A 10,851-nucleotide genomic window follows, 5' to 3' on the forward strand; every position below is an offset into this window, starting at 1 on the left:
ATATTTAATCCTTTATATTGAACACTCAATATTTCATATATTCAATAAGACATATTCCATATATTCAATAAGACATTCAATACTTCATTTCATTGTACCATCCATCTTTTTTTTATATTATATATTATATATTCCATATCTCACATAAATTTTACAAGAATATAAATAAAAAACATAAAAAACAGACAGAGTTGGAACTCTTTTAAATAAAATAATATATTCCTCTATACACGATCATACAAAACCCTTTTTTTTGTATTTATTTTTACTCATATATATATATATATATATATATATATGTATATATATATCAGGTCATCCCATAAGTTCTGCTCGATTTTACCTTTTTTAAAATTGAATGAAATTTTATAGTATTTTAGAATGTCTACTGGAATTAAATCATCGGTTCCAAAAGACATTGATTCTTGGACCCATGTGTTTCTATGAAATGACGCTGTGAAAACCCCTCTCACACGGGACGCCATCGTGTCCTGTTACACACAGACAAACTATATACCATAGACATTAACTGTAAAAAGGAAACTGTCTCAATGGACAGGCTTAAGCAGGCATACACAGATAGTGAGACAATACCACTTCATACACCTCTCACATTCACAGTACAACATAAAACAAATGCTACTCCACTGAAACCACCACCAACACCATCACACACACCAACCACATCTACATATGTCACTATGACTTGTAGTGGTTGCCGTGTGCATTGGCCCACCAAGTTGTCTAAAGCCATATACAATTGAACTATAATGAACTATATGTGAACATACCAAAGACTTTTCAACACGTATCACCAACAAGGCAGTTTTGTTCTTCACAATATTCCTTCGAACTTTACCTAATCAACTTGAACATTTTGCTTATTTCTTTTCTGTTCATATTCTGTTTACCCTTACCATGCTTTGCCTTTTCATTTCAGTTTCTCATTGTTTGTTGTATTGCATCCTTCTGTTTGTATTTTATGTTCTTACCTGGGATCTTTTTTAAAACGGGGGCCACATTTTTCATTAACGAAACACTTTGAAACTTGGAACACTGGTAGAATGTGTCATATAAAACATCTTTTTCTCTTAGTCTTCTTAAAAAAAAAAAGAAATCCCTAAGTTATTCCATGTTAAAGTTGTCGTATTTCTGTAATTTCAACCAATCACTGACGTCCATTCAGCCGATATACATTAAGTGCCGACTACATAAACAAACGATTCTGAAACAATTCTATCGGTGATAGGGTTAGGGTAAAACAGCAAATTTAAAAAGAAAAAAGCAAATAAAACGAAGAAAAAAAGAAAATGAAAAAAGCAAATAAAACGAAGCTATGGCTTAATCAACCAAAGGAGTAAATGTAAACAACTGAATACTTGTCAGTGATTGGTTGAAATTATCGAAATAAGACAATTTTTTACATGAAATAAATTCGAATACAAAAATATTTTTCTGTTCTATAACACAAAATAGATAAGTATTCGAAGTTTGAAAGTTTTTCGGTACCAAAAACACTACGTAAAACATTAATGAAAAATGTGGCCCCCTTTTTAAAAAAGATCCCTTACCTGCTTTTTGCATTGAATATTTACATACGCTATCTCTATTTTTTTTCGACTTTTTCAAGTCTAGCAGGAGGCTATGTAGCAGAGCTACATATTACATAGTAATATTTGAGTCGACCTGCACAGCAAACGAATATATCGATGAGGTGTCTAGCCTCGATTTAAAACAGTAACCTTGTTCTGAGACACTAGTCTCATTCTGAGCAACACTGTAGAAAACTCTGTAGCTTCACATGCAATCTCCCACGTGCTGTTCACCATGACACAAGATATATGGTTCGTAAATGAAGATGTTTTATCACACACACACATTCTCAAAATGACTGTTCTCATTACACACATGCATACATATTGTAATACAAATATTATATGTTACTTCTTTCAGTGCAAAAGCAAAAATCAAAACTTTCTTTGTATGTAAACACACATGTTTTTGCATCATACTACATTCTTCCACCACAAATGGTGAACACAGAATAAACAATATATTTATACACAAAAATATCTTATGGTGATTCATACTAACTGTTTTTCCATTTAATAACATGCACTTAAACAGCCAACGACAGCCGCTATACAATGTTCAGCTTAAATAATGGATAGAACTCGTTTATTATATGCTACATTATTAAACAATGTAGAATGACAACATTCGCCATCCTTGAAGAAAAACAATGAATCACGAGATAGTAAAATTAGTAAAAGTTAACAGCAACAGTATTAACAACAATCTCCAATTAGATTGAAAACTGGCATTTATTGAATTTAACAGAGTAATAAAGTCACAAATAAAACTTTTCAAATGGTTTAATAGTTTTCTTTGAACAACGAAGCACGTCGATATAAACGATAGATCTGCCAGAATTTGGTGAAATTTCCCCCTTGCTCTTAATTATACAGTATCTCTCTTGAGATACAGAGTTAAGAAAAATTAGCCAAGAAAGTAAAGTGACACCTACTGAAGAACGGTGTCTAAAAAGAAAAGTGCGATCATGAAGGGTCTCATTGGGATCTTTTCCTTTTGGCTGGCACATAGAAAAAATAATTTTTTGTAGCTAAACACTTTCAAATTTCTTATACTGATAGAATGTGTCATTTAAAACATCATTTACTCTTGGCGTTTTTAAGAAAATTCTTTATTTTCGAAGTTATTTCGTGTTAAAGTTGTCGTATTTCGGTAATTTCAACCAATCAATGACGTCTATTGAGGTGAAAACAATTACTGCTGTGGTTTGTCAACAAGACGTTCTAGCGATGTATATCTAGTTTCTCACTGTTATTTCTGATATATTTACATTTCGAGATACATGTGTGTATAGTTTAATCAATTCAATTATTAGTTATTTTAGCGTTTTCGAAATTGTCTATTTTGTTTGTTGAATTATTTTCGTTTGCTTAGTGTTTAGTTACAAAAAATTAATTTCTCGATGTGCCGTTCAAAGGGAAAAGATCCCATTTTGTCCCCTCCCCCTCCAATTTCTTCATTTTTCTGTAACTCTAACCCTAAAATCCCAACCCCAACCCTAACCCAAATTTTGGCATAAGGCCAGCAAGTTCGGGTGAGTGGGTAAGTCGATAACATCGATCTCAGTACTCAACTGGAACTTATTTTATCGACCCCAAAAGGATTAAAGGCAAAGTCGACCTCAGTAGAATTTGAACTCAGAACGTACATACAGATGAAATACCGCTTAGTATACTGTTCGGCATGTTAACGATTCTGCCACCTTCGCCTTAAAAGCCAACAAATATTGATTTCCATATTGTCTGGTTGAATCTCTTCCATTGTTTATTATTTCAAGAATAGCCTTTTCGAAGTGTCAATCTGTAAGTTTGTGAAATTTAAACCATATTCTCTTACCAAACAATCACTCCTCCATTCCTTGGACCACCTACCAATTATTATCACTGCACATTTATGCATCAATAAACAAAGCAAAATTTCTTTTATAAAATATATAAACCGCAATGAGATGAGTTCTACTAGCAAACAGAATCTAAGTTTTTCAGAATTCAATAAAATTATAATCACTAATATAGACAACAAAATAATTATAGATGCAGGAGTGGCTTTGTGGTAAGAAGCTTGCTTCCGGTATAGCGTTTGTCAGTTGGGTTGTGAATTTTGAGTGTAACACACATGTTTTTTGGTTGTCTTGGCAGTACGAACTTTTTTCCTCTTGTTTAACGGAAGGGCGTCAGGTGAGGAGCTGTGAAGGCTTGAATTATTCAGACTTTGTGAACTACCCTTCTTCAGACTTTGTATCATCTGAGGAGGAGATGGTGGAATGGTTGAAAAGAATTTATTAGAAAATGGAAGCAAGAAATTATGCTGCAGTGGCAGAAAAAAAGAGTGAAGATATAAGTATGGAAGAATTAAGTAAATTTTTTTAAATGCTTAAAAGGGAGGGGAACGAAGTGAAGATATTCCCTCCCAAAGACGTTTTAAAGGAGAAACAAGAAAGAACAATTATTTACAGGACGTACTCTGTAGCAACAAAGAGAATTGAAGTCATGTCGACGGTGCAAGTCGAAAAGGCACGAAAAGTTACCGGTATTCTCTATGATTCTGTCGGTGGTGGAGGCTATTTGCTCAACGGGAGTCGTCTCTACCATAGAGGCTAGGATGGCTTGGATGTTAGAGGGCAACCGGAAAAAATAGTTGTTTCAATAAAGCACTATCGGCAGGTGCATTCTGGGCCAATTCCTTCATGTGGCGCAGAAGTTGCAAAGGTTTATGGTTGCCCAAGTGCTCATCATTGACGACGGTTTGAAATTTTCTTTCTTCCGACAAGGACGTGCGTCGAAGAATCTCCTGCTTAATGCTCCTATACGTGGCATCATGTGGAGGTCCCTCACAGTGGCTCTCAGGGACGGTGGTATTGCGCCATGCAATATATGGAGCTGTTGGGCTTCGGAGGCAATATTGTCTGCAGCAAACGTCGATTCGATCTGTGTGAACGACACTTTCACACCACCCGTGAAACAAGGTAAGGAATTGTTATTCATGGTGAGATTTGTAACAGAAAGATGTCAATTACTGGGGAAAAGTTTGTAAAATGGCATGCAACCGTGCTGTTAGATGTAACAGATAGCTGTGTTTTGTCCACAGGGTGTATTCAAAGTTAGTGCGCATGTGCAAGAGAAAAAAAGACCATTTGGTTATTTCCCAAAAAAATTTTTTTGTTTTTAGCCCGACTCAGTTACAAGAATAAAAGTGAATAATTTTTTTGTAGGGGTATGAAAATGTGTTGGTGTAAGTGCAGTGTGTTTGTAAATGACTTTGGTGTATGTTTCCTTAGTAACACGCATTTTTCTTTGAACAAACATATATACATATATATTTTTTTTTTATATGGGGGGTCACTATTTTATAGCGGCTGTCGTTGGCTGTTCAAGTGCATGTTATTAAATGGAAAAACAGTTAGTATGAATCAACATAAGATATTTTTGTGTATAAATATATTGTTTACTCTGTGTTCACCTTTTGTGGTGGAAGCATGTAATATGATACAAAAATGTGTGTTTACGTACAAAGAAAGTTTTGATTTTTGCATTTGCACTGAAAGAAGTAACATATAATATTTGTATTATAGTACGAATGCATGTGTGTAATGAGAACAGTCATTTTGAGAATGTGTGTGTGATAAAATATCTTCGTTTACGAACCATATATCTTGTGTTGAGGTGAACAGACATGTGAGTAGCATGTGGGAGATTGCGCGTAGAGTTGCAGAGAAGACATGTGTCTTTGACCGAAACCTGGCAGGAACTGAGAACTTCTACAGTGTAACTAAGAACGAGGCTAGTGTCTCAGAACAAGGCTAGTGTATCAAAGCGAGGCTAGACAATTCATCAATATATTCGTCTGCTGTGCAGGTCGACTCACATATTACTATGTAATATGTAGCTCTGCTACACCTTACAGTCTCTGTCATTGCCTGCAAACCACATCCAAGCACTGATGACACATAAGCAACAGCCATAATTTCATTAGCCTAAAACATTGTACTGGCATAGTATCGTTTTCCGACCAAATTCATCTTGTCCACCCCAGCTATAGCCATAAGATAACTTGTGGTTGGACAGAAATAGGCTGAACAGAGGAGAGATAGTAACACGTCCAGACTATCAAACTGCACCCGAATTCATCACTGTGTATGAGAGTGTGTAGTATTATGTTCAGTTAGAGGGAGACAAAGTATAACTTGAAATGGATCTGTGGGTTGCACTTAGTTTTTTTCCTACTACCTGTGAGTCATAGGGCTGGTGGATAAGAGTTGATTTAGGGTTACACAACAACAGCAGTAGTTTTTCAAATGAAAAAAGTTTGTGTGTTCAGAAGCAGCAGAGAGTGGCAACATTCCATTATGAGCCTCACTCCTGTTTTGTAGAGCTAACAGCATTTGTTGAGGGCTGAAGAAGTTTCTGTCTAGTTTTGAGGTGTAGTTTGTACTATGTTGTGAATGAAATATCGACCAAAGAAGTTATCAGTTATTGTGTGGTCGAATGATTTGGCGACTTAGTTTTAATTGCATACTATTGAAGGCTAGAAATAGAGCAGCACAAGATTGTATTCATTGACTTCAGTAACTGTTTGTGCTCAGTAGCCCGCTGATAGATAGAAATTACAGTCAGCATGTGCAAGAAGCAGAGATACTTCTTAATTAAAGACATGGCTTATCTGAGTACCAATGTTAAGTAAGCACAAATCTCACTAAACCTGGAGATAAAGAGTTTTTCCCACAAATAACTAAATGTAAAGGGTATCGTCATGAATATTTACTACAAATGTTTATTTTAATTTTAAATGGTTATTTTAATATTTTTTTTGCTTTTAGGTTATTTTCCCCAATAATAAAATCTAGCACGTTTTTTTTACTTTGTGGTGAGAGAACTTTGTTTAATACAATCATAGTTACTTCCCTCTAGTGATCTCCACTGAAAAAAAGTTACTCCACCAGAACAAATGTCTATGTGCTCACTACAAATCTTCAAAATACCACCTTCGGTAAGTTTTTTTTCCTGTTTACTTTAACATTTTAAATGCTATTTTACTATTATTTAATTCCATCTATTAATCAAATTATTGTTTTTATTAAAGACGTCTACGACACCAAGTACTCATTCTTTCAGCTGACTATGGTTGTTTAACTCCATATCAGCCCTGATGGAGCAGAGCTATGTTTAAAAATGTCCCAGCCGAGATAATCTTATTTATTTATGTATCAAGAATTATTTGACGATCCTTGTGTATAACATACCACTTTCACTTTGCAACACTGTAACTAGTATCAGCTTTTTTAGTGGCCGCAGAAGAATGTTTTATTCTTACGTTCGCTATGCTGCTGCCAGCTTGTCAAAGATGTTTTGTTTTTAAAACATACGAATTACAAGTTTCACTATGTGGGATAATGTAAAATAACGAATAATACTTAGTAAAAAAAGAAAATGAAAAGAAACTCTATTTTACTCGTGACAGTTATTTCGAAAGTCCACCAGAATTGTTGTTATCGTTAAGTTAATTTTTTGTTGTTGAATTTTTTTCTGTAATAATAGTACAAAAATTTGCTGGCATGCAAACAAACTGCTACTAACTACTGTTTGACAAAGTGAAAGTTGTCTTTTTATACTCAACGGTAGCCTGTTGTCTAATGGTACCGTGTGGTTTGAAGGAGATTTGGGTGTTATTTCTACTGTGTCGAGCAGCTCAGCTTTGATGGACTAAACTTATATTCAAAGACATTGTAGCTGCGATTACCCTGACAGGCTATTTTGTATGTTTTAAAAACAAAAATAAATAGACTAATGGTGGGTTGCGAACATGTATTAGCATCCATTGTAACCATATTTCATTCCTTTTCATTTTTTTTTTCAAGACAGCAGGATGTGATTTGAAGGAGATTTAGGTAGGGTTCCATCCCATAGCTAGAGCAAAATACCTTAACGTTTCAAAATTTAGAGTTACTGGTTTTTGTTTTCGTTTTACAACTTCAGTAAACATTCAGTTTAAATCCCTCACTCTACATACGCGCAATTTTTTTAATTTGTCTATTAAGATGTGAATAAGAGAAATAAGCTAGCGTTTAGCGTGTACTTTATACTCATTACTCAGTTTTACTCCCTAGTTAGCATAATCCTAACGAGGAAGTCCATATGTGATTGTTCGACTTACTGGAAACAGTAAACAACCAAATCTCTTTCAAATAAGTTTTTACTATCATAAAAAAGTGAACAGGGTCTGAAATCAAAAATTGGTTAGCCATAGCTGAAATATCTTTGTTCAATTAGGGTTGTCTTGGAACAATACAATAACAACTTCTTAATTACCAGACCTCTCTGGGAGAAGTCATACGTAACTGTAGTCCAGAGGTTTTAGGGAAGGACTTGTTGGGAATGTGGTCTGTATCTGAATAAATTTGTGATGACTGCAAAGAGAATGTCTTCAATCATTGGTTTGCTCAATTTGGGCTGACGTAGGATAGAAGTTCATTTTGCAAACACACAGATCCAAGTTTGATCCTACACTGCAGTGCACTGGGCAATTGCCTTCTGCCATGAATTCAGTTTGACCAATACTTTGTACATGAAATTTAGAAGGTTGAAACTGTGTAGAAACTTATCGTATGGATATGTTTTTTTGTATGCCAGTGAAAGATGTAAACATTGACAAGTATGCATGCAGTTCAGTACCACGTCAACACTGATTATGCAACTGTGCTTAGTCTGTCTTTTCTTTAGAGATAGTATGTCCTTCCAATTTTATGACAGTACAACGTTGTTTGAGAGATTTGTTAGCTGTTTACTATGTCACCTTATGTTTATGGTTTCATATTTCAAATGATGATCAATGTGTTTCATTGTAAAACACACATAACTGGTGTTTTATAAAGAAAGTCCCTTGATATATTTATTCTGCATTGAGTTGCAGGCATTCCCTCATCACTCTCACCATCATAAATGCAATGAACTTCTGTTTCATCCATCGGAAACCTGTGACAAATGCTTATTCTGTTACACAATAAATATGAAATAAAAGACTACATGTTCCCAGTCAATATCAAAACTTCATGTTTCAAATAACAATATGTAAATGAAATAAAATGGCCATCTAAATTGTACAAAAATTACAATGTATCACGATATTTTGTTAGATAATTTTGATGAAGATTAATATGGGCCCATACCATTGTTTGAGGGTTATGGAAAATTATAATGAAGTACATTGATCATCATTCGAATTATGAAACCATAAACATAAGGTGACATAGTATATAGTTAACGAATCTCTAAAACAACATTGTACTGTCATAAAATTGAAAGGACATACTATCTCTAAAGAAAAAACAAACTTGGCACAACTGGTACTCCTTTAGTCATAATTACACAACCAGTGCTAATTTGGTGCTGAACTGCATGCATACTTGCTAACCCAGTGAGAGAGAAAGAGAACCTCTGTATTAGGTGTCAGACCTGGTGGCACTCAGACTACATGTTGCCTTTATGATTTTTTTTTCTTTCGTGTTTTGTATGGTGATGGGCAGTTGCAATACCAGTTTCCTGTATATCAGAGTTTATAAATCTTGTCTAAGCATGTAGCTGGCTGTGAGTACAACCTTTTGTGTAAAAAATAGAAAATACATTGGATAAGGGCTGGTCATGTACACTGTCTGAAAAAAATAGGATTCAGTGGTCACTGTTGAAATACCATTAATTATAAATTTTCTGAATCAGAGATGATTTGGGGCTTAACAACACTCGATTAGAAATTATCAAGTAGTTGACTCAAATTATCCTGCATGGGATAAAGAAATATTGATTATTTTAGTTTCATAGTTATAAACAGCTTAATTCCCCTTTGTTGAGAATGCTCAATATATTTGCCACTTTGATCCAGTTTAAGTTGTATAGTTCTAACCTTAGTTATTCAAGTGAATATAACTTTTAAAATGTAGCTTATGGTAAGAAAATGGTTTGACTTTTAAGTAGTTAAAATTTCAATTTCTATTATTTTGGGGAAAAGAGATTACAGTATTATGAGTTGTGCTATTCTGTCATACACATAGAATACTTAACCACTGAAATACTGAAAACCTTTGAGAAATATTTGTTTATTGTGAAAGAAATGAATTTTCCTAATGGGTAACTCACAATAATTCAATCAAATAAAACAATAAATAATTTAATTTTTAAAAGCTTTCATTGTTGAGCCCCCTTTATTCCTCTTGTTTTAATTGATAATCATTGTTCACTCGTATTTTTCAGCATGATGTTTACACTCCTGCAGAAAATATTCCCCTGAAAATCATCTCCGAAGGAAGAAAATGCATTATAAACCATTTAGGAAAAACATTAGGACGTTATAGCAAGCAAATTATTTGTGATATATTGGCTGTTGATTGTGGAATCAAACCCAGCTTTTTGTTTGACTATGGCTGTGTAAAAGCAAAGCAGGTGATATCTCTGATTCAAGATCTCCAAACACAACAGCTCCTTTCAACATCATCTCGACCATGTTCTTACATTGTCCTGGCCCTTGAAGGGGATGTGCTGTTATGTAACACAGCCATATTACAGTCCCACTTGTTACAAACTTCACAAGGAACAAGAACAGCTATTATAGATATTTCAAAAAGTAATTCACAGGCAAAATTGCTTGAAAACATCAACCAGGTTGACGAACATTTTGCCATCACTTTTCAACAAATTATTGCTTCCTGCAGTGACAGTAAAGAAACTTGTGAAGTACAATTTCCTGCTTCCCTCAACCTTACAACACTGGTTGGGGTACTTTTGGGTTATCCCATTGTCTATTGGTTCAGTAGATCAAATGAAGATGATAGTAATTCTTTAGTTATTGATTCACTTACTGTCTTCAAATTAAATTGCCATCTCCTATGTCGGCAGTGCCATAATTCACAAGAGAAAAGCTCTGAAATACCTATAATCAAAAACGAACAAAAACCTTTAGCTCATAATAACTTACCTTTAATGTGTCTTCAGTCTTCTGGTGAGAAACTAAAAACCTCATCGTGCAAATGTAAGGAAACGATAACTCATTGCATTTACTCTTATTCTGTGCCGGAAGCACTTACTTCAATGGCACTTTCATATGTAGAATCTTGGATTCAGGACATAAATCACTTTGACAGTTGGCAGAAATGTTACCATTGTTTACAGTTACACCAAAATATTGTTTATGCTCCTGAAGAATCATATTCAATTAATTTTTAAAAATGAAGATTGTTTAGAAAAAATTACATAAATAAAATAACTACCTTGA

The 10,851-nt window shown here is 34.3% G+C and overlaps 1 protein-coding gene across 1 annotated transcript; it reads left to right on the forward strand.

Annotated features, from left to right (window-relative positions):
• The first annotated feature begins 6,430 nt into the window (after positions 1 to 6,430).
• LOC106875356 (UPF0739 protein C1orf74 homolog) lies at positions 6,431 to 10,851 on the forward strand. The gene is made up of 2 exons (XM_014923448.2): positions 6,431 to 6,579; positions 9,834 to 10,851. Exons 1-2 carry the CDS (start codon positions 6,538 to 6,540, stop codon positions 10,800 to 10,802), a joined length of 1,011 nt encoding a protein of 336 aa, XP_014778934.1. The 5' UTR covers positions 6,431 to 6,537; the 3' UTR covers positions 10,803 to 10,851.

The sequence above is a fragment of the Octopus bimaculoides genome, chromosome 1 (genome assembly GCF_001194135.2).
Source record: "Octopus bimaculoides isolate UCB-OBI-ISO-001 chromosome 1, ASM119413v2, whole genome shotgun sequence".
Lineage (NCBI taxonomy): Eukaryota > Metazoa > Mollusca > Cephalopoda > Octopoda > Octopodidae > Octopus > Octopus bimaculoides.